General features: G+C 48.4%; 1 protein-coding gene across 1 annotated transcript; it reads right to left on the reverse strand.

The window, feature by feature from the left end:
- Positions 1 to 9,410: 9,410 nt before the first annotated feature.
- Positions 9,411 to 11,265, reverse strand: LOC132234607 (RAC-beta serine/threonine-protein kinase). The gene has a single exon (XM_059695693.1). It carries the CDS (start codon positions 11,067 to 11,069, stop codon positions 9,624 to 9,626), a length of 1,446 nt encoding a protein of 481 aa, XP_059551676.1. The 5' UTR covers positions 11,070 to 11,265; the 3' UTR covers positions 9,411 to 9,623.
- Between the last annotated feature and the right edge of the window lie 14,585 nt (positions 11,266 to 25,850).

Below are 25,850 nucleotides of genomic sequence, written 5' to 3' on the forward strand. Positions count from 1 at the left end.
GGCTTATGCAAAACTGCATTCAAGTTCACTGGTGGATCTCTTCCCACCCACCCCCACCTTCCCTCTGACATTCAACAATCTGTTCCATGTCTATGTCTCCGAATCTATTTTGCTCATTGGTTTATTTTGTTCTTTAAATTCTACATATGAGTGAGATCATATGATACTTGTCTTTCTCCGAGTGGCTTATTTTGCTTAGTGTGATGCTCTCCAGGTCCCTCTATGCTGTCTCAAAGGGTAAGAGATCCTTTTTTTTTTCTTTTTTTTTTTAATTAAATCTTTATTGTTCAGATTATTACATTTGTTCCTCTTTCCCCCCCCCATAACTCCCCTCCTCCCAGTTCCCGCCCCACCCTCCGCCCTCACTCCCCACCCACTGTCCTCATCCATAGGTGCACGATTTTTGTCCAGTCTCTTCCCACATCTCCCACACCCCTTTCCCCCCCAAGAATAGTCAGTCCATTCCCTTTCTATGTCCCTGATTCTATTATAATCAACAGTTCATTCTGTTCATCAGATTATTTATTCACTTGATTCTTAGATTCACTTGTTGATAGATGCATATTTGTTGTTCATAATTTGTATCTTTACCTTTTTCTTCCTCTTCCTCTTCTTAAAGGATACCTTTCAGCATTTCATATAATCCTGGTTTGGTGGTGATGAACTCCTTTAGCTTTTCCTTATCTGTGAAGCTCTTTATCTGACCTTCAATTCTGAATGATAGCTTTGCTGGATAAAGTAATCTTGGTTGTAGGTTCTTGGTATTCATCACTTTGAATATTTCTTGCCACTCCCTTCTGGCCTGCAAAGTTTCTGTTGAGAAATCAGCTGACAGTCGTATGGGTATTCCCTTGTAGGTAACTGAGTTTCTTTCTCTTGCTGTTTTTAAGATTCTCTCTTTATCTTTTGCTCTTGGCATTTTAATTATGATGTGTCTTGGTGTGGTCCTCTTTGGATTCCTTTTGTTTGGGGTTCTCCATGCTTCTTGGACCTGTAAGTCCATTTCTTTCACCAGGTGGGGGAAGTTTTCTGTCATTATTTCTTCAAATAGGTTTTCAATATCTTGCTCTCTCTCATCTTCTGGCACCCCTATAATTCTGATGTTGGTACGCTTGAAGCTGTCCCAGAGGCTCCTTACACTATCCTCGCATTTTTGGATTCTTTTTTCATTTTGCTTTTCCGGTTGGATGTTTTTTGCTTCTTCGCATTTCAAATCATTGACTTGATTCTTGCGCTCCTCTGGTCTGCTGTCAGGCGTCTGTATAATATTCATTATTTCAGTCCGTGTATGCTTAATTTCTAGTTGGTTCCCCAATATAAGATCGAGGGTCTTATTAGTTTTCGTGTAGATCTCATTAAGTTTATCGGCAGCTTCTAAACAGTTCTTGAGAGACCTTAAAAGTGTGGTTCTGAACTCTATATCTTCCATTGACAATTTTGTCCTGTTTCTTTGTCTCCGCATTTTGTTATGCTTCCTTGGTGCACCCCCGAGTGGTCTTTGTTCGCAGTCTTATAGTTAAATCTTGATTGTTGTAGCTAATTCCAGGGAGGGTTTGACCTCCAGGCCAAGTGGCTATGAGAATGAGATCCTTCTTTTTTTCAGCTGCATAGTATTCCAGGGTGTAAATGTACCACAGCTTTTTATCCACTCATCTACTGATGGGCACTTGGGTTGTTTCCAGATCTTAGCTATTGTAAATTGTGCTGCTACGAACGTAAGGGTGCATACATTCTTCCTGATTGCTGTTTTGGGCTTCTTAGGATATATTCCTAGAAGTTGAATCTCTTTTTCTAGAGATTTCTCTTATTCTTTCACTTGGGACACGTTTCTTTGTCTCCGCATTTCTTCTGCCTTTCGGTGTCTGTCCCTGTGTATTAGTTAAATCTATGTCTCCCAGTCTTGGTAGGGTGGCCTCATGTAGCAGACACCCTGTGGGATTTCTTCTGAGTAGGGGGCTCCAGGAATGTCCCTTCTGTGGGCCATGGGAGCCTCCTGTTGTCATTGAGTGTTGATGCTATTGGCCCACTTGTGTGTGGGGTCGACCAGCAGGCTGGCTGACTGTGAGGATCCACCCCAACCACAGGTGCGAGCCGCTGCGCAGGTGCTGACCACCTGGAGCAGGGCCTGGTGCCTGCGGGGTGTCCTTTGGGGTGTGCCGCTGTGGAGCTGGGCTTTGCTCTGATGTGGTCTGAAGCCGCCACCAGGTTTATCGTTCTGGGGCCTCTTGGGAAGGACCCTGGTGCAGGTCAGTGTCAGACGCTGCCTGTGACTGGGGCTGAGATGCCTGTTAGGAGCCGCAAAGCAATCCATCGTCTGTGGCTGCTTCTGCTGGGCCTGGGTGTGCATGGGAATGGCCGAGGTACACGCCAATCCAGCTCCCAGCAGTGCTGAGCCCAGGGCAGGTCAGCAAAAGACCCACCTGCCTTCATGAGCCGTCGTCGGCCCCTGCCTGCCCGAGGCCTGCGGGCTCCGTCACTGGGGCCTCTGGTGGAATGCAAGTTGCACGAGGCAGGTTCTCGGTGAGTTGCCAGATAGAGGTAAGTGGTGTTCACCAGATGGACACAGACTCACACGCGCGCCAGTGCATTCTGAGGCCACCCAGGGCACACCAAGACTAGCTGCCACCCCTGGGTGCTCACCCACCTCTGTGGTGGGCGGGTCTCAGGGAGTCATCGGGGGGAAGCCAGCAGAGTTTGTCAGGCCCCAACAGACTCTCACTGGCCTTGTGAAGGGCGGGCTCTGTGCGGTCAGGCGGGCGTGTGAGGAAGAAATGACCCCTGGGGGAGCCACACACTTATTCTCTCCCAGATTCCGCCCAGACCTCCTGGAGAGCCCGAGCTGCCCGGAGGCAGGAGGGTGGGGCTAGGGGGTCACCTGTGAGGGGGGGTGGCTGGCCAAGCTCTTGAAAAGGGAGGGGGAAGGGCTACCACCCAAGAGCCACACAGCTCAGTCTCTGACACACTCTGTGTCCACCTGGACCTCTAGACCCCGGGCCCAGAGAGCTGCCTCCCCTGCAGCATGTGAGGGCGACATGGGTTGGGGCAGTGGGGCTACGGCATCTTCTGAGGCCATGTCATAAGAAGGGGGGTGCTTCACACAAGAAGCATGGCAGCTGTGCTGGGGGAGAGGGACTCAGCACAGGACCCTGGTGGCCGGCCCTCAGCTCCCTCCCAGAGCCACGCTACCCAGTCTCCCCTCATAGGACTCTATTCAGCTCCAAGCTGGCCTCCCTCCCCTGGGGCCCAGAGCGTGTGGCTGCGAACACGATTGTGTGTGCTGGCCCTTGTTCACGCAAAAACATTCAAACCTGTGAAGGATTTTTGTGAGTTTATTTGAGCCAAACTGTCACCAATTGCTGGGAAGCAGAATCTCAACGGACTGGGATAGTGCCCCGGAGAATGGCGGGTTTTCACTTATTGTCGTACATTACAATCAAAGGAGGAGACTCAGGTGGGTCCGTGAAATCCATTGGTGATAGATTAGAGGCGGGAGGAAGCGTAGGAGGGGGCCCAGGTCTTTTGGGGAAAAGCTCTGTCCTCCAACTCTCACCTCTGGTCCACTGAACCCATAGGCCCAGCATCTGCTGTCTGCCTACCCTCACCCCCAGAACCTCAGCCACACTCCAACCCCAGCCAAGCCCCCAGGACCCACAGTCAGACTCGGCGATGCCATGAGCGCCCAGCGCCTGGCCACGCGTCACCTGAGCTCACCCTTGCCTGCCATCCTCGCTTTCCTCGTTCCTTTCTGCTCCAGTTCCACCCCCACTCAGAATCAAAAAAGGGCAGATGAATCAGAAAGGATATATGCACCCCTATGTTCATAGCAGCACAATTCACCATAGCTAAGATCTGGAAACAGCCTAAGTGCCCATCAGTAGATGAATGGATTAGAAAACTGTGGTACATCTACACGATGGAGTACTATGCTGCTGTAAAAAGGAAGGAACTCTTACCATTTACAACGGCATGGATGGAACTGGAGAGCATTATGCTAAGTGAAATAAGCCAGTCAATAAAGGAAAAATACCACATGATCTCACTCATTCATGGACAATAGAGACCATTATAAACTTTTGAACAATAATAGATACAGAGGCAGAGCTGCCTCAAACAGATTGTCAAACTGCAGCGGGAAGGCCGGGGAGGGTTGGGGGGCAGGAGGTAGGGGGGTAAGAGATCAACTAAAGGACTTGTATGCATGCATATAAGCATAACCAATGGACATAAGACACTGGGGGATAGGGGAGGCTAGGGGACTGTCTAGGGCGGGGGGATAAAATGGATACATATGTAATACCCTTTGTAATACTTTAAGCAATAAAAAAAAAAAAAAGGGCAGATGAGGTGAGTCTGCGGAAAGAGGTGGCTGAGCAGAGGGGGAGCGGGAGGGGCAGTGGTGGCATTAGAGACACTGTTTCCATTTCACAATCGGATGCCCCAGGGCGGCCTTCGATTGGGCTCCAGAAGCGCCTTGTGTTTCCTCTTACCCATTCCCCTCCTGCCTCCAGGATCTGATCCAGGGTCAGGAATATTTGGAGACGGGGGAGTGTGCTGGGAGGCAGCCAGAGCAAAGGGCTGACCTAAACCCTGATCTCCCGGCCAGCTAGACTGAGGGGCTGCCGTCCTGGAGGTGCGAGCGGGGTGAGGGCCAAGCCCTTGCTTTAGGACAGTGGTTCTCAACCTTCCTAATGCTGTGGCCCTTTCATACAGTTCCTCACGTTGTGGTGACCCCCAACCATAACATTATTTTTGTTGCTACTTCATAACTGTAATGTTGCTGCTGTTATGAATTGTCATGTAAATATCTGATATGCAGGATGTATTTTCATTGTTACAAATTGAACATAATGAAAGCATAGTGATTAATCACAAAAACAATACGTCATTATATATGTGTTTTCCGATGGTCTAAGGTGACCCCTGTGCAAGGGTCGTTGGACCCCCAAAGGGGTCGCGACCCACAGGTTGAGAACCGCTGCTTTAGGCGATGCGGCTTCACCCAGCCATGAAGCCTAAGATCTGGCCTGACCTCCTGGGTTCAAATCTCGGCTCTGCCACCAGAGAGCTGTGTGGCCTTGAGCCTGCTCCTCAGCCTCTCTAAGCCTCATTTGTGCATTTGTCTGTACCTGAGGGCGATCACAGCGACCACCTGGGAGGGCCATTGTAAGGGTTAAATTAGATAATGCCTGCCCTACAAAGTTCTTGGAACAAGAGCAAATATGTATTTATTTTTTTTAGTTTTAAGGAAATTATTCAAATCAGGGAGCTCTTTCATGTCTGAATGAAAATTTGGCTCTTCCTACGCAAAGTCTCAGTGCTATGAAGTAAGGGTCCCCTCCCTCCCAGTGTGCCCTGGAATGCCCGGCACAGGACTGAACTCCTGTGCAATGGTGAGAGGCAGGTGGGAGCAGCCCACTCCAGGGGCACGCCATGGTCCTCTGTAGAGAATTTTAAAATGACAGTAAAACAGACTAAAAGCCAATCCATTTCTTATTATTCACACATGCAGGAAATTCTAAACATCAGTAATAGAACACTCCTCTCGCTGGTCTGTGTGGTTCAGTTGGTTGAGCTCGGTCCCGGGCACCAAAAGTTCCCACGGTCTGATTCCTGGTCAGGGCACACGCCCAGGTTGCAGGCACAGTCCCTGGTAGGGGGTGTGTGGGGAAGCAGCTGATTGACGTTTCTCACATCTATCTTTCTCTCCCTCTCTCTATCTCTCTCTAAAATCAATAAAAACATATTTTTTTAAAGACACTCTTTTCGTCCCAAATATTACGGAGTCTAAATTCTAAACAATTGCTGTGTATTTTTAAAAACTGAAATGTAGCCCAGCAGGTGTGGCTCAGTGGTTGAGCACGAGCACATGAGTTTTAATATAATTATCTGTAAACTTCAAACTAGCACCTTATTACTTCCTCCCACATGGAAGTTAATTCTCAGAACTCCCAGATGTTTGATCAACCGCTGATGTCTGGACTCTCAGCGGCACAGTTGGATTTTTTTTTAAATGTATTTTTATTGATTTCAGAGAGGAAAGGCGAGAGAGAGAGAAAAATCTACAATGAGAGAGAATCATTGATCGGCTGCCTCCTGCATGCCCCACACTGGGGATCGAGCCCGCAACCTGGGCATGTGCCCTTGACCGGAATAAAACCTGGGACCCTTCAGTCTGCAGGCTGACTCTCTATCCACTGACCATTTACAATGTTGTGCAGCCATCACCACCTTCCACCTCCAGAACTTTCTCACCTTCCCAAACTGAAACTCTGTCCCCATTAAACACTTACACCCATCCTCCTCCCCGGCCCCTGGCTCCCACCATCTGTTGTCTGTCTCTATGGATCTGACTCCTCTAGGGTCTTCCTGTGAGGGAATCACTCAGTATTTGCCCTTTTGGTTTGGCTTTCACTGAGCTTCATGTCCTCAAGGTTCATCCATGTGGTAGAAGCTGTCAGCCTTTTTAAGGCTGAATAATCTTCCACCATGTGAATGGACCACGGTGTGTTTATCCATCATCCATTGATGGACACAGGTTGTTTACCCCTTTTGGTGACTGTAAATCATGCTGCTGTGAACATGGGGTACAGGTGCCTGTTGAGTCTCTCTTTTCCCGTCTTGAGGTATACACCTAGGGATGGATTTGCTGGGTCATATGGAAATTCTATGTTGAATTTTTTGTGGAACGGACAGATCCTTTTCCTTGGTGGCTGCCCCAGGAATGCACAAGGGTTCCGAAGTCTCCACATCCCCGTTAACATTGCCCATCGTCTGCATTTTTTATAGCAGTCATGCTAACGGGCATAGGCGATAGCTCATGGTGGTTTTGATTGGCATTTCCTTAATGACTACGATGTTGAGCTACACACAGCTTTAGAGTGAGTTTGCCCAGAGTTAGAATCACTCACCGGGTTTCCTTGGGATACAGCTCAGGTTCCCAACCCCTGTTGTTCTACAGATTCTTTTTTTTTTTTTTAAAGTAGGTTTGTGCCCGGCTGGCGTGGCTCGGTGGTTGAACGTCAACCTATGAACCTGAGGTCACGGTTCGATTCCCGGTCAGGGCACATGCCTGGGTTGCAGGCTTGATCTCCAGTGGGGAATGTGCAGGAGGCAGCCGATCAATGATTCTCTCTCATCGTTGAGGTTTCTATCTCTCTCTCCCTCTCCCTTCCTCTCCGAAATCAATAATAAAAATATATTTTTTAAAAAAGTAGGTTTGAAATATATAACAAGATCTCCCTGATTGTAATGGTGAAAAAAGAAAAAACAAAGCAGACTTAGAGCTATTCTAATTCTATCATTCTATGTGACCACTTAAAGTTTTAAATTCATGTTTAAAACTTAAAACAGTGGCATTTCAAAAAGAAAGAAAAATTCACAGTGTAATATTTTTGTTGGCTAAACACAACATTTGATCATACATGAAATATTTCACTGAGTTTACTAGCCTTAGAGTTTGTTTTAAGTATTCTTCTTCAATTGTTAACTGCTTTTCTTACTTGTTTTTTATTTCAAAAGAACATCAGAGTCCCGTGGACACTTCAACCCCTCCCGCCCCCAGCTTTCCCCAGTGGTGACATCTTACACACCTACAGTACATGGTCAAACGGAGGCACTGGCATTGGCACAGTATGTGTGTATAGGTCAATGTCATTTTAGCTTATTTTACAGCTCAAGGAGTTTTACATAGGAATACACCCACATAACCACTTCTCGGATCAAAATATAGGCCATTGCTAGCACTCAGAAGACTCCACATACCCCCTGCTGGTCAACCCCAGCCACCCCTTCAATTAACCCTGATACTGAGTCGCCATCAAACTTTAGTTCTGGCTGTTCTCAAAACCCGTGTCATATCCAATCCTGCTGTATGTACTCTTTACACCCGGCTCCCTGGCTCCTTTGTGAGATCTATCCACATTGTTGCATGTGTCTGTAGTTCACCTTTTCATTATAATATAGTATTCCACTACATGAATGGCTACGATTATTTTTCAGTTACCTATTAGTGGCCACTTGGGTTTCTAGTTTGGGACTTCTGTGAATTTTTATTTTTTTTATTTTATTTTATTTTATTTTTTTTTTTTTTTCTGGTCTGAAAAGAGTCTTTATTGCTTGTACCGTACAAATATGAGGAACAGGGAAAGGCCAGTGGGGAAGAGGGAGAACTGTCAGATAAATGACATACACACACAAAAAGAAGAGACCTCCCTCCCCCAAACCAGCCCCACCCACCCCACGTCTCTTGGTGAACTACCTAGTACAGGAGGTGGGAAGATCAAAACCACAAAGTTACATTCCAAACACCCGGAGATGTTGGTGGGGAAGGGGGAGAGACAGGGCAGCAAGTGGACCTCACGTGTGGATCTCACACTAGGCCAGCGCCCCTCCCCCTGGGAAGAAATGCTGGGGTCAGGGCCAGGGGCCTGAGTCCACACACATACGCACACACACCACACACTTGAGGCCGGGACTCGCTTGCTCTCACACATACATACCCAGCACACATGCACACACACACCCCATGTGCACCGTCTCAGATGCACAAGGACACCAACAGCACACAATCCAAGGCACGCACGCACACGAGTGCCCATAGCACTGACACGTTCACCTTAAGGCTGCAGAACGTGGGGCTGGGGGAGGGGGTGGCCTGGAGCCTCCTTCTCAGAGGCCCCCACCCCAGTACGTACCAGAGACGCCCATCCCTGCCCCCTCCTCAGCCAAGTTCATGGGGCCCAATACTGTCTCGGTGCGAGATGTGTAACAGCCGAGGCTGGCACCCCTCCACCCCAGGCAGAGAGAAGGGGCAATCCTGGCCCCCATTCCGGGAGGGGCCAGGCCCAGGTCCAGCAGGAGGTAAGGCTGGCTGGAAGGAAGCCCTGGTAAGGCACGGGGCTTGGGGTGGGAAGGCTGGGCCCCAAATGTTCCTCCTACTTCGTCCAGGGGTCAGGAGAGCAGCATGGGGCACAGGGAGGCAGCGTCCATCCCCTTGGCTGCTCTGGGTTCCCCACCAGGTAATTGACCCCAGCCCGAGGGAGCCCTGGACCTCGGCTCCTGCAGCTCCCAAAGGCCCCCGCCTGGGCCTGGACATTACTGCTTTTCTGCTGCTGGGTGGGGAGGGGGCTGGGCTGTCCCCTTGCCAGGCCACTCGGAGCCTAACGACAGGCATGGAAGGCAGCCCCAGAGCACTGTCCGCACCTCTGAGGGCGGCACAGCACAGAGCAGGCAGCCGTGGGCGCCCGGCCGATAGCAGGCAGGGCCCCCCGGCTTTCGCTCCTCACTGGGGCTTGTGTTGATCAAAACCCAAACTCTTCCCAAACTGCCCAAAGGCCAGGTCCTGGGGCAGCGGCAGTCTCCCCAGTCCTGATCTGGGCGCAAAAGTGAGGGCAGGACAGGATCCTGGAGGCAGGGCCACGGGGTCCACTGAGAGGAGTCTGGCAGAGGGCTGAAAACTAGAAATGGGGGTAAGGGGTGAGGGATGGAGAGGCAAACAAAAAAGACCAAAAAAACAAAAAGACAAACCCCCCCGCCCCAGCGGCAACGGCAGCCATGCATGTCCGTGGTGGTGGTGGTGGTGGTGATGGGGGCAGCGGCGGCGGCGGGCAGGCGGGCGGCACTGCTCACTCGCGGATGCTGGCCGAGTAGGAGAACTGGGGGAAGTGAGTCCGCTGGTCCAGGTCAAGAGAGCCCAGGCTGTCATAGCGGTCCGGGGGTGTGATTGTGATGGACTGGGCAGTGAACTCATCGTCGAAGTACCTGGTGTCGACCTCGGATGTGACCTGAGGTTTGAAGGGTGGTGGGAGCTTCTTCTGTACCACATCCTGCCAGTTGATGCTGAGGAAGAACCTGTGCTCCATGACCTCCTTGGCATCGCTGGGCCCCCCGCCGAGCCTCTGCTTGGGGTCCTTCTTAAGCAGCCCAGCCAGCAGGGACTTGGCCTCGGGGCTGAGGGTGCGCGGGAAGCGGATCTCCTCCATGAGGATGAGCTCGAAGAGGCGCTCGTGGTCCTGGTTGTAGAAGGGCAGGCGGCCGCACATCATCTCGTACATGACCACGCCCAGCCCCCACCAGTCCACAGCCCGGCCGTAGTCGTTGTCCTCCAGGACCTCGGGTGCCAGATACTCGGGGGTCCCGCAGAAGGTCTTCATGGTGGCCCCATCACTGATGCCCTCTTTGCACAGGCCAAAGTCAGTGATCTTGATGTGGCCGTCTTTGTCCAGCATGAGGTTTTCCAGCTTGATGTCGCGGTACACCACATCCCTCGAGTGCAGGTACTCCAGGGCCGAGACGATCTCTGCACCATAAAAGCGGGCCCGCTCCTCCGTGAAGACGCGCTCCCGGGACAGGTGGAAGAACAGCTCCCCACCGTTGGCGTACTCCATCACGAAGCACAGGCGGTCATGGGTCTGGAAGGCGTACTTCAGCGCGGTGAGGAACGGGTGCCTGGTGTTCTGGAGGACCCGGCTCTCGGTGACTGTGTGGGCGACTTCATCCTTGGCGATGATAACCTCCTTCCGTAGGATCTTCATGGCGTAGTAGCGGCCGGTGGCCTTCTCCCGCACCAGGATGACTTTGCCGAAGGTGCCCTTGCCGAGGAGCTTGAGATAGTCAAAGTCATTCATGGTCACCTTGGCCCGTGCCTTGCTAACTGCCACTTCCATCTCTTCAGCCGCAGAAGAATCACTAGGGGAGCCACACTTGTATTCCATGGGGTCTTCGCCTGGGCCCCGCTGCTTGAGGCTATTGGCGACCATCTGGATGGCCCGCATCCACTCTTCCCTCTCATCGGGAGAGTCTACGTGGAAGGTCCTCTCGATGACTGTGGTCCACTGCAAGCAGCGTATGACAAACGTGTTGGGCCGCGGTCTCTCGGTCTTCATCAGCTGGCATTCCGCAACGGAGAAGTTGTTTAAAGGGGGCAGCGTCTGGTCAGGGGCCTCGGGCCGCTCCTTATAGCCAATGAAGGAACCATCACTCTTCAGCAGGAAGTACCGGGGCCTCCACGTCTTGATGTATTCACCACGCTTGTGGAGCCAGCCTTCTTTGATGACAGACACCTCGTTCATGGTGGCAGCGTGACACGCTGTCACCTAGCTCAGGACAGGTCAGGGCAGCAGGACATGCAGGAACAGAGCACAATCTGTCACCGGCAGCCGCCCAGCCTCTCCGGCGGGGCTCTACTCCCGCCCATCGCCGCGCTGCGCTAGGTCTGCTCCTGCGTTTCCTGCCGACGGTGGCGGCTGTGGCAGCAGCAGTGCCTTCTCCCGGGACTTCTGTGAATTTTTAGTTTCCTCCTTGATACTATTTATACTCTTTGGATAACAGCATGGACTGTGGAGGTAGACTGTCTAGGTTAAGCAAGTCAAACTCGGGGCCCACAATGAATATCTTGTGGCCCAGCCAATATAACGGTATGTAAGAAATGTTTTAATAAAAATTTCGTAACTTAATTTTTACAATATCCTGTTATACATAATTTTATTAATAACGAACTACAATGTTCACTAATGACTGATGACTATAATCGTGTTGCATTCATTTCCCTTGCGCGCCTTACGCGCAGGCGCACCATTTCTCTCCACTAATACCAGCAGCGAATATTTTAGCAGCGATTGCCACGTCATTAGTCTTGGACTGACTTGTTTGGTGTGCGCAACAGGAAGTATTTCACTTTCGGAGAACAAGAAAAATAGGTTTATTTGAGTTACACTTGTTAATTTGTGCAGTTATTCAATGTCTGATAAGTTAATGTCCAAGAAAAAATATGAATTTTTATTAAAATGTTCTATTATTTTATCTTAACGATGACTCGTTTATTTCAGCCCTTTGTATTCAGCATGTCTCTATGGAAATAAACCTATGTTTCTATGAAAATTGAAGCTTTTGTTTTTTTTTGCAGCCCACATACACTTACACCTTGTTTCTTTGGCCTTTGAGTTTGACAGGCTTGCTCTAGACCAGCGGTTCTCAACCTGTGGGTTGCAACCCCTTTGGCGGTCGAACGACCCTTTCACAGGGGTCGCCTAAGACCATCCTGCATATCAGATATTTACATTACGATTCATCACAGTAGCAACATGACAGTTAGGAAGTAGCAACGAAAATAATTTTATGGTTGGGTCACAACATGAGGAACTGTATTTAAAGGGCCAGAAGGTTGAGAACCACTGCTCTAGACCATGTCCCACAGGCCCTAATAAGTTTGAGCCCAGTTGCCGAGTCAGCCATCTGCTCATCAACGCTCCCTGCATCGGTGTCCTCCTTGCCCTGCCCCCTTCCCACTCCTCTACTGGTGCTTCTTGGAATCACCTCCTAGAACAGAGATGGCGAACCTATGACACGCATGTCAGAGGTGACACGCAAACTCATTTTTTTGGTTGATTTTTCTTTGTTAAATGGCATTTAAATTTATAAAATAAATATCAAAAATAGAAGTCTTTGTTTTACTATGGTTGTAAATATCAAAAAATTTCTATATGTGACACGGCACCAGAGTTAAGTTAGGGTTTTTCAAAATGCTGACACGCTGAGCTCAAAAGGTTCGCCATCACTGCCCTAGAATCAACCTAGATCTAAACCAAGTCCTTATCTCCGGCTCTGCTTCTGGGGAAATCCAGGTCCAGTTGCTAGGAATTTGCCTTCTATCTCAAAACGTCCTTGGCTATTCTTGTGTAATGTCTTTTCTTTTTAATATCTTTTTATTGATTTCAGAGAGGGAGAGAGAGACAGAAATATCAATGATGAGAGAGAATCATTGATGGGCTGCCTCCTGTATACCCCGCTAATGAGGATCAAGCCCACAACCCAGGCCTGTGCCCTGACCGTGAATCAAACTGTGACCTCCTGGTTCACAGGTCGATGCTCAAGCACTGAGCCACGCCAGCTGGGCTATTCTTGTGCAATGTCTTTTTAAGATTATTTTTTTAAAATATATTTTATTGATTTTTTTACAGAGAGGAAGGGAGAAGGATAGAGAGTTAGAAACATCGATCAGCTGCCTCCTGCACACCCCCCACTGGGGATGTGCTTGAAACCAAGCTACATGCCCTTGACCGGAATCGAACCTGGGACTCTTCAGTCCCCAGGCCGATGCTCTATCCAGTGAGCCAAACTGGTTAGGGCTAAGATTATTTTTTAAAAATTGCTACAGCTTAACCTGGCCAGCTGGCTCAGTTGGTTGGAGTGTCATCCCATACACCAAAAGCTTGGGGGTTTCATTCCCAGTCAGGACACATGCCTGGATGGTGAGGGCATCTATGAGGGGCAGTTGATTCATGTTTCTCACATCAATGTTTTCCTCTCTCTCCCTTCTTCTCTCTCTAAAAATCAATGAAGACCTACCCTCAGGTGAGGATTTAAAAAAATGACCACAGCTTACATGTGTTTGAATGAGTAATCCATGCACACAGAACCAAAACGTATTAGTCTACTAGTGTACAGAAAAACTAGAGCCCCTCCCCATGGCCCTAGCCCAACATGTCACCCTCCCTAGATGTAACCTCTATGTTCCAAGTAATCCACTGTCAACCTCATTTTAAAATGTGCTTGACAATCTTTCAATAACATGTTTAAAAATCTCTTTGTGAGTAGGCGGAGCACAGGATTTTCAGGGCAGCGAAACTTCTCTATGTCTCACGAAAATGGCGAACACATGTCATTGTTATCGGGAAGCTCATGAGTTGGGGGGGGGGGCGCTGTTCCCTCCTCAGTTCTTGTCAGTCTCATTAGAAAGTTTTCAGACCAGTGACAACAGTGTTGAAGCAAAGCAAGCAAATTTGTTAAGGAAGCAAAGCAAGCAAATTTATTAAGGAAGCAAGGCAAGCAAATTTATTAAAAACTAGAGGCCTGATGCACAAAATTCTTGCAAGGGTTTGGCCCTCAGAGCCGAGGGGGCTTGCCTCAGTCCTCGCAGCCCCGGCTTCGTCCGGGAGGTCGTCCGGTCTAACTGGCATATCACTCTTTTATTATTATAGATACACTTGGCACAAAGCACAAGTGGGCACCCAGCTAATCTGAGCACACACCTGGTGGGGTTCAAGCGGTTTTATACCCTTCTTCCTTTAGGGTAGCAGATTAGGTTTGAAAGTCCCCCTTTCACTTTGTTGTGGCTTTTCTTGGGATGTTTGTATGCATGCCTGGTCATCTTGTTTGGCAAGTTCCAAGATTTCTTTGTCCAGTGGTGAAATAAAACTCCCCACCTTTCCCCCTCCCCGCTCCTGCCTCAGCAGTTCCAGGGTGATTTAAGCTATGTGTTTTCTGATTGGGAGGAGAGGTATTAACCATTTGCTCTCAAGTGTCCTTGGCTGGGGAGGATCAGGGCTTGCTATTTACAAGCTGGCTGCAAGCTGCACGGATTGTTTGGCTTTGTTTAGTTTTCTTATCTCAGTTTCCCTGTTCCACCCGACCTGGCTTACTGGTCTGCCTCATCATGACACATTTGTCCAAACCCACAGAAGATGCACCAGCATGAGGGAGCCCGGTGTAAACTGTGGGCTCTGGGTGATAGTGACGTGTCAATGTGAGTTCATCCATTATAACCGAGGCATCGCTCTGGGGCGGGGGGGGGGGGGAAGTGTTGGTAGTGGGGCCTGTGCCTGTGCGGGTACAGAGGATATGTGGGAACCCCCTTTCCTTTCTACTCAATTTTGCTGTGAATCTAAAACCACTTGAAAACATCAAGTTGATTTAACATGACCGACCTGGTTTTCCTCACAGAACGATTCCCGTGTGGAGGCAATGAAGACAATGGAAATCACCAGGAAATCATGGTGCTGGGCGCTGCCATGCACAGTGTGGCTTTCACAGGAGAAGTGGGACCTGGGCAGAGCCTCAAAGAGTCTCGCCCTGGAGAGTAGCTCTTCATTTCCCGGCTGCCTTTGTCCGACGCCACACATTGTTGTTGTGCTCCCTATTAGAAGGGCTTCTCCCTGGACGTGGGGACTCACCTCACAGGAATAGAGCCGTGTGTCTCAACCTTTTCCCCCATTTTCATCCCTAACCAAGTGGCCTTTATAAATACTTTCCCTAATCGTCTCCCTATATTAAGTATTAAGAAATAAGATTTTGTTGGGTAGAGCTGGAGATTATTTTGCTAAACGACATAAGCCAGTCAGAGAAAGACAGCTATCACATGATCTCACTATTATGTGAAATCTAATGAACAACTGACAAACAAAATAGGGGACATCTGTAATATTCTCAACAATAAAAATAAATAAATTAAATATGCTCAAAAGAAAAATGCAGCTGAAGTTCTGCCGGGCTGACCAGCAGCCCCTGAACGGGGGATGAACAGATGACTCCGACACAGGTTCACTGTGGGGAGAGGGCTAAGGGGCCGCCTGGCTCAAGGGTCCAAGCAGCCCCGATCGCCTGCCTCGTTCGCCTTTTATTACAGTTTTTGTCTTTAGATACATTCAGTAGGTGAGTAATCTTGGGAGGACACGTGTTTACATTGTCCTCCAGGCAAGGGCATCCAGGGATTAAGCATAAGAATTCCAGTACACACCTGGGGGTCTGCACCTGCACAGACTTGTATGGAAAGGTCAAGGAATAATTAGGGGTGCTGCCTCCGACACTCCCCTAAGTCGGAATTCCGATAAACAGGGCAGGCGGCCTTCCACACACTTCCCTTTTCTCGGAAGGTCCTCCTTACAAACTTCCCAACCAAGTCTCCTGTGCTCCCCAACAAAGTACCAAAAAGGGAAATGAAGCCTGTAGTTTAGTTAACAGTATTGTCCCAATATCAGTTTCCTCATTTTGACACATGTATGACGGCAATGTAAGACGTTAACATCAGAGTAAGCTGAGTAAAGGGTACACAGAACTCTGCTACCACTGCAATTCATCTATAAATCTGAAATTGTTTCAAACTAAAGTGTTTGAAAAAGATTCAAAGAATCTATTTAGGACTCCAGTTCCATGAGACACACAGAATAGTCACATTCATAGAGACAGGGTGGGTACTGGGAGCTGCGGGGGTTGGCGGGTAGGGAGACCTGGGGACAGAGTTTCGCTTTGGGGTGATGGAATAGGTCTGGAAATGGGTGGTGGGGATGGTCACACACATGTACTTAATGCCACTGAATGGTGCCTTTAAAATGATTAATATAGCAAATGTTATGTCTTGTGTATTTCACCACAATAAAACAACTCTTTAAAATCTATTTAGGATTTTTATCAAGGTGGTATTGAATTTATAACTTAATCTGGGAAGGATTAAACTCTTTAGAACATGGAGTATTCTCTTGGTTATCTCGTGTTGTGTCTTGATTTGTTTGATTGTTGCCGGAAAGGGGGCCTGCCCCTTGCTGGGTCTGCCTAGGGCCAGCTGAGACTGTGCAGGTTCTTGAGTTCGTGCAGGAAAAATTTCACAACAGGAGTCCAGGTGACGATGAGGGAGTGTTTATTAACGCTGGGGGAAGTGAGACAGAGGGCTTAGCGTAGAGGGAGCAACAGAGAGCCCAGGCTGGGCTGCCCTGGCTCTCTGGGAAGTCAGAGAAAAGGGGGCCTGGGGGGTCAGGTTCAGGGGTTAGCCCATTGCTCCCCAGGCTGAAGGTCCCTTAGAGTTTAGGGGACGCAGGCCTATGGGGGAAGGAGAGGGAAAGGCAGGGGCTGCTCCCCAAGGAAGAGCACGGGCTGGTCCGTTGTCTTCTCTTTTTGAATCCTCACGCGAGGATATTTTCCATTGATATTTAGAGCGGAAGAGAGAGGGAAAGACAGAGAAACACCCATGGGAGAGACACACATCGTTGGTTGCCTCCTGCACATGCCCTGACCAGGTCGGGGGCAGGGGAGGAGCCTGCAACCGAGGTACGTGCCCTTGACTGGAATCGAACCCAGGACCCTTAGGTCCCCAGGCCGATGCTCTGTCCACTGAGCCAAACCAGCTAGGGCTTTGTCTTGAGGCTTTATCTCTTTCATGCAGGTGAGAATCTTAGGGGAGGTTTCAGGGGAGGGTTTCAGCAGCACAGTCACCAGTTTTCTAGGCGTGCTCCTCCAGGCATCCCCGCTGGTCCCAGTCGCCCTCCAGGTTTTGCTGCTTTTCTGGGTCGGGAGCTGAAATACAGCTGGGGCCTCGATGTTATTTCTAGGGAGGTGACTTTCTGCATGTGCTGTAAATCGCTATCAGTTTGTCCAGCTCTCTGCCTCAGTTTCCCTATTCCACTTGTCCTGGCTTACTGGTCTGTGTCAAGATCTTAGTTGGGTTTAATAGGTTTACTCTTTTTATAATTATTCTTTAATTTTCTAGGGTTTTCTTCTATTGGGAAGAGGATTTGCTCTCTCTCTCTCTCTCTCTCTCTCTCTCTCTCTCTCTCTCTTAATCCTCACCCAAGGATATGTTTTTATTGATTTTTAGAGAGAAAGGAATGGGCGGGGAGAGAGAGAGAGAGAGAGAGAGAGAGAGAGAGAGAGAGAGAGAGATCAGTTGCTTCTCATACTCACCTCAACCTGGGATCGAACCTGAAACCTTTTGGTGTACGGGACGACCCTCTAACCAACTGAGCCACCCAGCCAGAGCTGTTCCTTCTCTCATTTTGAGATGCTTATTGCGAGAAAGCTGGTCCCTAATCTTGCTGCATCCATCATTAGTCCAACAGTGAAGCCTCTAGAATTTTCTAAGTAGATGACCATGGGTTTGAAACACTGTCAACTTTGACTCTTTCCAATACTTACAGGCCTTATTTCTTTTTCTTATTGTCTTGGCAAAGTAACAGGATGGACATCTTTAATTTGTTCTTAGTTTTACCAAAACTGGTTCTCAGAATTCACTATTCATCAACATGTTTGCGGTTTCCTGGAAATGACCACTTATCAAATTAAGGAAGTTTTATCCGGGTTTTTGTTTACTAAGCATTTTATTCTTGTGTTTATCTTTCCTCTAATGAAGAATGTGTATTGGGTATTCATATTTCAAAATTAATATGGAGGAACAAAAACAAGTTGTGTAAGGGCATGGACCACGCGGTATCATTTGTGTAAAGCCTCGGGTATGCAACGCAGCCCAATGTATCGTTTAAAGGACAGATAGTTACGGATGTTTAATATGATAAACATCAAGTTTGGGGGGCAGTTGTCTTGGGGGATGAAGGAGACAAATAGGATAGAGGTACATGGGGCTCCCATGACCTGTTACGGTTTATTGACTTTTGCAGGGACCTGACCTCTGTGAAGGTGTCGGAACTTGACCAAGCTGAGTGAAAGATGTGGGTTTTCACGGGCTTTTTTCCTACAGACATTTTTGCATGCATAATTTTTTCACAATAAAAAAGCAAACCCAAAATTAACTGCGACAACCCAAGCATAACGTACCCCTTGCACTGACCTGGGTCCCCAGCTGAGTCGCAAGCCTCCAGCCTCTGGAGAGAATAGAAGTCACAGAGCGCCCTTGGCCTCGGGGCTAAATCCGCGGCTTTTCCTTCTTCTGACATTCGTCCAAACCCCTGTCCCCACTCGTAAGTCCTGGTGCCATCTAACCCCCAGCCCCTGGCGCTGCTCTCAGCTGCTCCGAGGAGTCCTGCGCCCTCCCCGCTCCCCCTGTTTACATGTGTTGATATCTTGTTGGGAAACTCTCCCATCACCCATATGCTGTGTACATCACCACAATAAAACAATTCAGTCTGAAGTGGAACCTCAGTTCTAGAACTTAATTCATTCCAGAAGGCTGTTCGAGAAGCGATTTGTTCAAAAACCTAATCATTGTTTCTCATTAGAAATAATTTAAATTAATCTGTTGCAGACCCCCAAATGACTCCCTGTTTTAACCTTTCTTATATACCAGGGGTGGGCAACCTTTTTGTGAGTGCGTGCCAAAACCAGCAAAATCTCTGACTCAAAATTCTTCTGCGTGCCAACCCTAATTTTTTGAGAACATGTCACGCCTACTTGATATCTCTTAAGGTGTACGTATGTGAAGAACCTTGAAGAAAGAAATAAAATTCATTCGAGTGACAAAAACACAGTATATGATAATGAAAAATATTTATTTTTTAACATATACATGTACACTGATAGTCCGACAGAAAACTTTATGACTCCATTTGATATTATCAGTGGGGCTTTTGCTGCTGCATCACTGATGACAGAGATTTTACATCAGGTTTATATTTCGTGACCTTCAGAGATATGCACGAGCTACTACTTTCATCTGTCAGGCTACTCCTATTACGAGACTTAACAAAATTCATCACTGAGAACAACGATTCACAAGCGTATGTGGATGAAACCAAAACACTGGTTGGATCTAGGAAGGCAGGGAGAGTTAAGGCAGAGGCATAGAAATTGTTCTTCCCCTCTCGTCAATCCATGGCTATGGTCTTTAAGATAACTTGTTATGTAAAATTATTTATTTATCTAAGATGCACCTACACTGAATTTATCTGAAAAATAAAAAAGTCGATACTAAGAAAAAAAATTGTAAATGGAAGATTATAAGAGAGGATTTTGCGTGCCAGCAAAAATTACTGGCATGCCATGTTTGGCACGCGTGCCAGGGGTTGCCCACCCCTGTTATATACAGTGCAGGTTGAATGTATAGTGTTATCTATAAACAAATACTTCTTTTCTTAAATTATCGAACCACCCCTTCTAGCCTTAAAGGGATCACTTCCAGCACTCGGTCCAGGGCTGTCTTTCAGGTCAGCAAGCACCATCTTCCCTTTTTCACATGTCACTGCCCCCAAAATGCTGTCACTGACTGCTTTTCCTTTATCCAAATCAACAACAGTTCTACCTCTTCAATGGCCTGTGATCACTGCTTCTTTCAGACCCCTGGCAACATTCGCACTTTTTTAAAAATATAGATTTTATTGATTTTTTACAGAGAGGAAGGCAGAGGGATAGAGAGTTAGAAACATCAATGAGAGAGAAACATCACTCAGCTGCCTCCTGCACCCCCCCCCCCCCCCACTGGGGATGTGCCTGCAACCAAGGTACAGCCCTTGACTGGAATCGAACCTGGGACCTTTAAGTCCACAGGTCAACGCTCTATCCACTAAGCCAAACCAGTTAGGGCAACATTAGCACTCTTGATGGTCTCTTTATGTTTTAAAATTGTGCTAATGGTTCATTTCACCATCAGCAAACACACACACACACACACACACACACATACACACACACACACAATCAAAACACGTACACACACAAATATTCACAGCACAATTTCCTGAGATGTTAACAACGGGAGTTTTACTGGTAAGCTGACTCACACTGTGCATTCTCTCCCTTGCTTGTGGTCTGAGAGACGCTTTTTTGTCTTGCTGATGCATCAACCTGAAAGGGTTGTCAGGCTGAGAACTGAAGTTTCTTCAACAACCAAGACTTTTTTTTCCATGAACAACTTCGTCGAGAACCAAATTGTTTGAGATGGACTATATCTATAATTTTACTTCTCCGGCATTGCCTCCTCCAGGAAGCCCTCCCAGACTTTCCAGGCTGAGTTAGATGCCTCCAGGAGGCCTCATAGTCCCCTGTGCTTCCCAGATTCATCACATTGTGTTAAATTCCCAAGTCACAAGTTCCCCACCACCCCCCAAAATGGGTCTCCCTTCCCAGTGATGGGCCGTGGCTAGAGGTGAGATTTGTAGTCATCCTCACACCTGGGACCTCCTTTCCCCTTTCATTTTACCTAATTCTGTGTAAGAGGCATGAGGCAGGCAGCTTTCTGGTTGCCTCACTAGGCTGGACAGCTCTGCCTGGCTCCCCACCATCGCTTCAGTTCCAGGCATAGTCAAAGGAGACCCTCTACTTGCCTCTTTGCCTACGCCTCGCTGTACTCTCTGCCTGGTAGACCCTAACTTTTCCTGTCAACAATATACAAGCCCTTGATGACCCAGTTCCAATGCTCACTCCCCGCGCATCCCATGACCCCCAAGCGCGTTCGCTCTTTCTCCTCAGTAAGGGCTGATAAATCAGTTCCATCTGGGTCCTTTCCCAAGAGCACATTCTGATGAGCCTGTGCAATCCTTGTGGTTTTCCATTTCCTCCCACTGCGCCCTCGCCCTCCAGAGCACTGCTGTCCTCCAGAGCCCAGAGGGAGGGTGTGCCCTCCCAGAGCCTTCTGCCCCAGCAAAGCCCGCTGCTAAGTCAGCTGTCAGGCCTGTTGACTCCAGCTCCGCTTCTGATGATGAGGGCCAGATGGGTCTTGTGTCCGGGAACAAAGGGACTTTAGGAAGAGGAGCAGGACCTTCGCATTTGGTGGAAGATAACCTTTCTCAGCCCTGCATTGTCCTGTGAGCACTGCTGACCCTCAATATCCAATCTCTCTTCCTCTCTGTACAGTGGCCATCCACCAGCTGCGTGATACATGTCCTTAAGTACACACAGTTATGTGGCTGTGCGTGTGTGTGCGCGCACGTGTGTGTGTGAATTTACATAAATGCCACAGTGCCATGAATCTCAAATGATTTCTGCTTCTTGAAACCCCAAGTTACTGATATCTAAGACACGCCACTGCCTGTACAACTAGTTTACTACTAGTTTACTCAGAGTGCGTGCACACCAAGATCTACTTACTCCTTGATGACCAATCAAAAGCACCATAAAGAGCCTTGGCCTGTGTGCTCAGTGGCTAGAACACCTGCTGAACACCAGAGTCTCGGATTCAATTCTGGTCAAGGGCAGGTACCTGGGTTTACAGGTTTGATCCCCAACCAGCATGCAGGATGCAACCAATTGATATGTCTCTATCGGTGTTTCTCTCTCTCTCTCTCTCTCTCTCTCTCTCTCTCTCTCTCTCTCTTTCCCTCTCTCTCCCTCCTTCCCTTCCACTCTCTCTAAAAAATATTAATGAAAAAATGCTCTCGAGTGAGGATTAACAACAAAAAGAGCACCATAAAGTGGAAAGACCAGCCACCACACGGGAAATGATGATTGCATCTGTATTTCTAATACTTACGGAACTTCTATAAATTAACAAGAAAAAAAACCAAACCATCTCTTACAAAAAGACAGAGGACACAGACAGATTACAGGAAGAGTGAGCAGAGAGTGAGTCAGGAGTCACCGTGAGATCTGAGAAGGAGCAGAACGTGTTTAAAGGCCTTTGTTTTAACGAAGGGGAATAAAAAGTGAATGAGAGAAGGGGGAGGGACATGAAAGACAATATATTAAAAAGGAAGGAATTAAGGATTTCACTTGATAAATTAGTTTTTAGAAAGCAAAAATGAACCAAAAGAAGGTAGGAGTAGGGATTTTTTTTTTTAATAAAAGGTGAGATAATTGAAGAAAAATAGCAAAATCACCAGGTTTAAAGAGCTTTTATACGTATTAACTCACATAAGTTCACAATAATCCAAAGAGGTACTAGTGTAATATTATTCCTGTTTTATAGATAGGAAACTGAGGTGCAAGAAGAAGGGTTTTTTTTTTTATTCTCCTAGGATTATATAGCTCGTAATTATTATAACTGGGATTTAACCCAGGCAGTTTGATCCTTAACTAGTAAGCAATACCATATCTGTAAACCAAAAATAGTAAAAGAATAAGTGAAACCTTTTTCTTTTTTAAGAAAAAGTACTCACCAATGGGATATCCTTGAGATAAGCCTGGAGTGAGAAAGAAAACACAGCAGCAATTAGAAATTAAGAAAACAGCCGAAACCGGTTTGGCTCAGTGGATAGAGCGTTGGCCTGCGGACTGAAAGGTCCCAGGTTCGATTCCGGTCAAGGGCATGTACCTGGGTTGCGGGCACATCCCCAGTAGGAGATGTGCAGGAGGCAGCTGATCGATGTTTCTCTCTCATCGATGTTTCTAACTCTCTATCTCTCTCCCTTCTTCTCTGTAAAAAATCAATAAAATATATTAAAAAAAAAAAAAGAAATTAAGAAAACAGAATGTGTGCCTGCATGACAATAAACTTAAAGATCGGCTTCTTAACAAAGCATGACGCAAATCAAAATAGAGGCTTTTAAAATGTGGCTTAATGTATTCATCAGTTTTTGTTGTCTTTTTGGTGTTTTGACTAAGAAATTGTTTCTATCCAGATATTCGTCCTAACGTTTCGCTTTTCAAATATTTAGGTTTAGGTCCAGCTGGGCAGGGGTTGGCTGTCTTACTTGCCATTACAAGGCCAAGAGCTTTAACAGAGCACATAGTAGGTGCTCTGTAAATACTGGTTAAATGAATTAATGAGAGGCCGTAGTAGGCACTAAATGAATATCTGTTAAATAAGTTAGCAAGGGGCTGCTGTGTGCGAGCCCTGAGGAGAGGCGTGCCTGTGGTGCTCTTGCCCAGCGCAGCACAGCCCATGAATACTTGGCGCTGGAGCAGCTCCAAGGTCCACCAACAGGTGGATGTGTAAGCAAACTGGTACAGCCACACAGCCAAATTCTACTCCGCAATAAAGAGGAATGAGGTACCAATAGTCATGCTGAGCAGAAAATGCAAACTAATCTAATGACAGAAAGCAGACCAGTGGTGATGGGAGGATATGAAGATATCCTGTATAATAAAGAGCTAATATGCAAATTGTTGTCACGCCCTCACACCAGAGCTGGAGGACCTAAGGCCGTGCCCCCCACCTGGCAGGGCTTGACGGGGGACCCGAGGCCACACCCCCTGCCCTGCGGGGCTTGACAGGGGTGGGGCCAGCTGGGTCTGGGTCTCGCATGATTTCGAGGCACATGTGGGTGGGCAGGGACTTGACTCTGGGTCCCATGACATGCCCCAGACTCTGACAGGAGGGATATTTTCATATATATTTTACTAATTTTCTTTCATCTCTGACACTTCTATTATAGAGAAAGGGCAAATAGCAATCTATCTACACTAATAAAAGACAAACATGCAAATTACCGTACCTTCACTATGCCTTAAGCCACGCCCACCGGCCAATCAGAGTGACTATATGCAAATTAACCCAAACAAGATGGCGGCTGGCAGCCACAGAGCTGGAGCAAGCAGGAGGCTTGGTTGCTCCAGTGATGGAGGAAGCCAAGCTTCCCACCTGCCGTGGCCAGCCGGCTCTGAGCTCCACTCAAGGCAACAAAGTTTCAATTATAGAAGATAAATAAACCCCAGATACCTGCTTTCAGCCAGCCGTGGCCACAGAGCTGGAGCAAGCAGGAGGCTTGGGTTGCCCTGGCGATGGAGGAAGCCAAGCTTTCCGCCCGCCCTGGCCGGCTCTGAGCTCCACTCAAGGCTACAAAATTTCAATTATAGAAGGTAAATAAATCTGAAACAGAATACAAGCCCTCACAAATGCGAAGGTTGGAGAACTGTACCTAGCCCTCAACCCGGAGGCTCTCTCAACCGGCCCTTATGCTGAAACACCCATGTCTGCAAGTAAACAGCCCCAGCCTACACATACATGCAGGAATGCTGTGTAACCTGTTTTCTTTTCTTTTTTTTTCTTCTCTCCCCCCACCCCCCCGCGCTGCGGCATCTGCCTAGCGACACAGAACATTCGGAGCCTCTCTATTCCCCCCCGACGCCCCTAGCCAGCAGGAAGTAGCCAGATGATCATGCCATCCTCTTATCCCATCATAGAGAGTCTGGAATGTCTGGTATTCGCTGGCACCCTGCCCCAGGGCCGAAAGGACCCCCTCCCTCTCTTGGGCCGGTGAGAAGCTGATCTGTCCACACTGACGTCTGGAAACCACCCCACCCCGGTGAAAAATCCCTGCCGGACAAACGGCTCCCGGAAAATGGCCAAACCGCAGGACAGACCACAGGTTTCACCTGACCCTGGAAAGCCCCGACTGCCACCAGTTTTGGCCAGCAACAATTGCCTCAGAAAAGTATAAAACCTTGCCCCTGCCCAGGTTGGGCGCAGCTTCTCCTGCTCCCTTCTCTGAGCGGGTGAACCCGCCCGTGTGCTCCCAATAAAGCCTGTTTAATCTGGAAAAAAAAAAAAAAAAAAAAAGAAGGTAAATAAATCTCAGAATAAAAAAAAAAGAAAAAAAGGAGAGGCTGGGGACTTACATCGCGGGGGGGCTTGGCCAGCCTGAAAACGGCCATCAGCCCCTCACCCAGGCTGGCCAAATCTCCATGGGTGAGGGTCCCCACTTGGGGGGAAGGGCTTGACCAGCCTACAAACAGCCATCAGCCCCTCACCCAGGCTGGCCAGGCACCCCAGCGGGACCACCACCCTGATCTGGGACACTCTTCAGGGCAAACCAGCCAGCCCCCACCCGTGCACAAGGCTTCTATCCTATATAATAAAAGGGTAATATGCAAATTGACCCTAGCAGCAGAACAACTGGGAATGACTGGTCACTATGACGCACACTGACCACCAAGGGGCAGATGCTCAATGCAGGAGCTGTCCCCTGGTGGTCAGTGCACTCCCACAGAGGGAGCTCTGCTCAGCCACAAGCCAGGCTGATGGCTGCCAGCACAGTGGTGGTGGCGGGAGCCTCTCCCACCTCCTCAGCAGCACTAAGGATGTCCGACTACATCTTAGGTCTACTCCCCGCTGGTAAGTGGACATCTCCCGAGGGTTGCCGGGCTGCCAGAGGGATGTCTGACTGGCAGCTTGGGCCCGATCCCCCAGGGAGCAGGCCTAAGCCAGCAGGTGGACATCCTCCAAGAGGTCCCACACTGCAAGAGGGTATAGGCCGGGCTGAGGGACCCCCCCCCCCAGTGCACTAATTTTTGTGCACCGAACCTCTAGTATATATATAAAAGCCTAAGTGACCATTCAATCATTGGACCATTTGACCAGTAGCTATGACGCACACTGACCACCAGGGGGAAGATGCTCCAACCAGTAGGTTAGCTTGCTGCTGGGGTCCAGTGGATCAGGACTGGGAGAGATGGGCTGCATATTCCCTGGGACCCTCCCATGGTCCCTCCCCGGCCCCAGTCGTGCACCAGTGTGAGGGACCAAACCGGTGCATGAATCC

Source organism: Myotis daubentonii, chromosome 5 (assembly GCF_963259705.1).
Source record: "Myotis daubentonii chromosome 5, mMyoDau2.1, whole genome shotgun sequence".
NCBI classification, from domain to species: Eukaryota; Metazoa; Chordata; class Mammalia; order Chiroptera; family Vespertilionidae; genus Myotis; species Myotis daubentonii.

What these genes read in the sequence shown, in the direction of transcription:
- LOC132234607 (XM_059695693.1), bottom strand. Translation starts at nt 11,069, where the DNA reads ATGAACGAGGTGTCTGTCATCAAAGAAGGCTGGCTCCACAAGCGTGGT.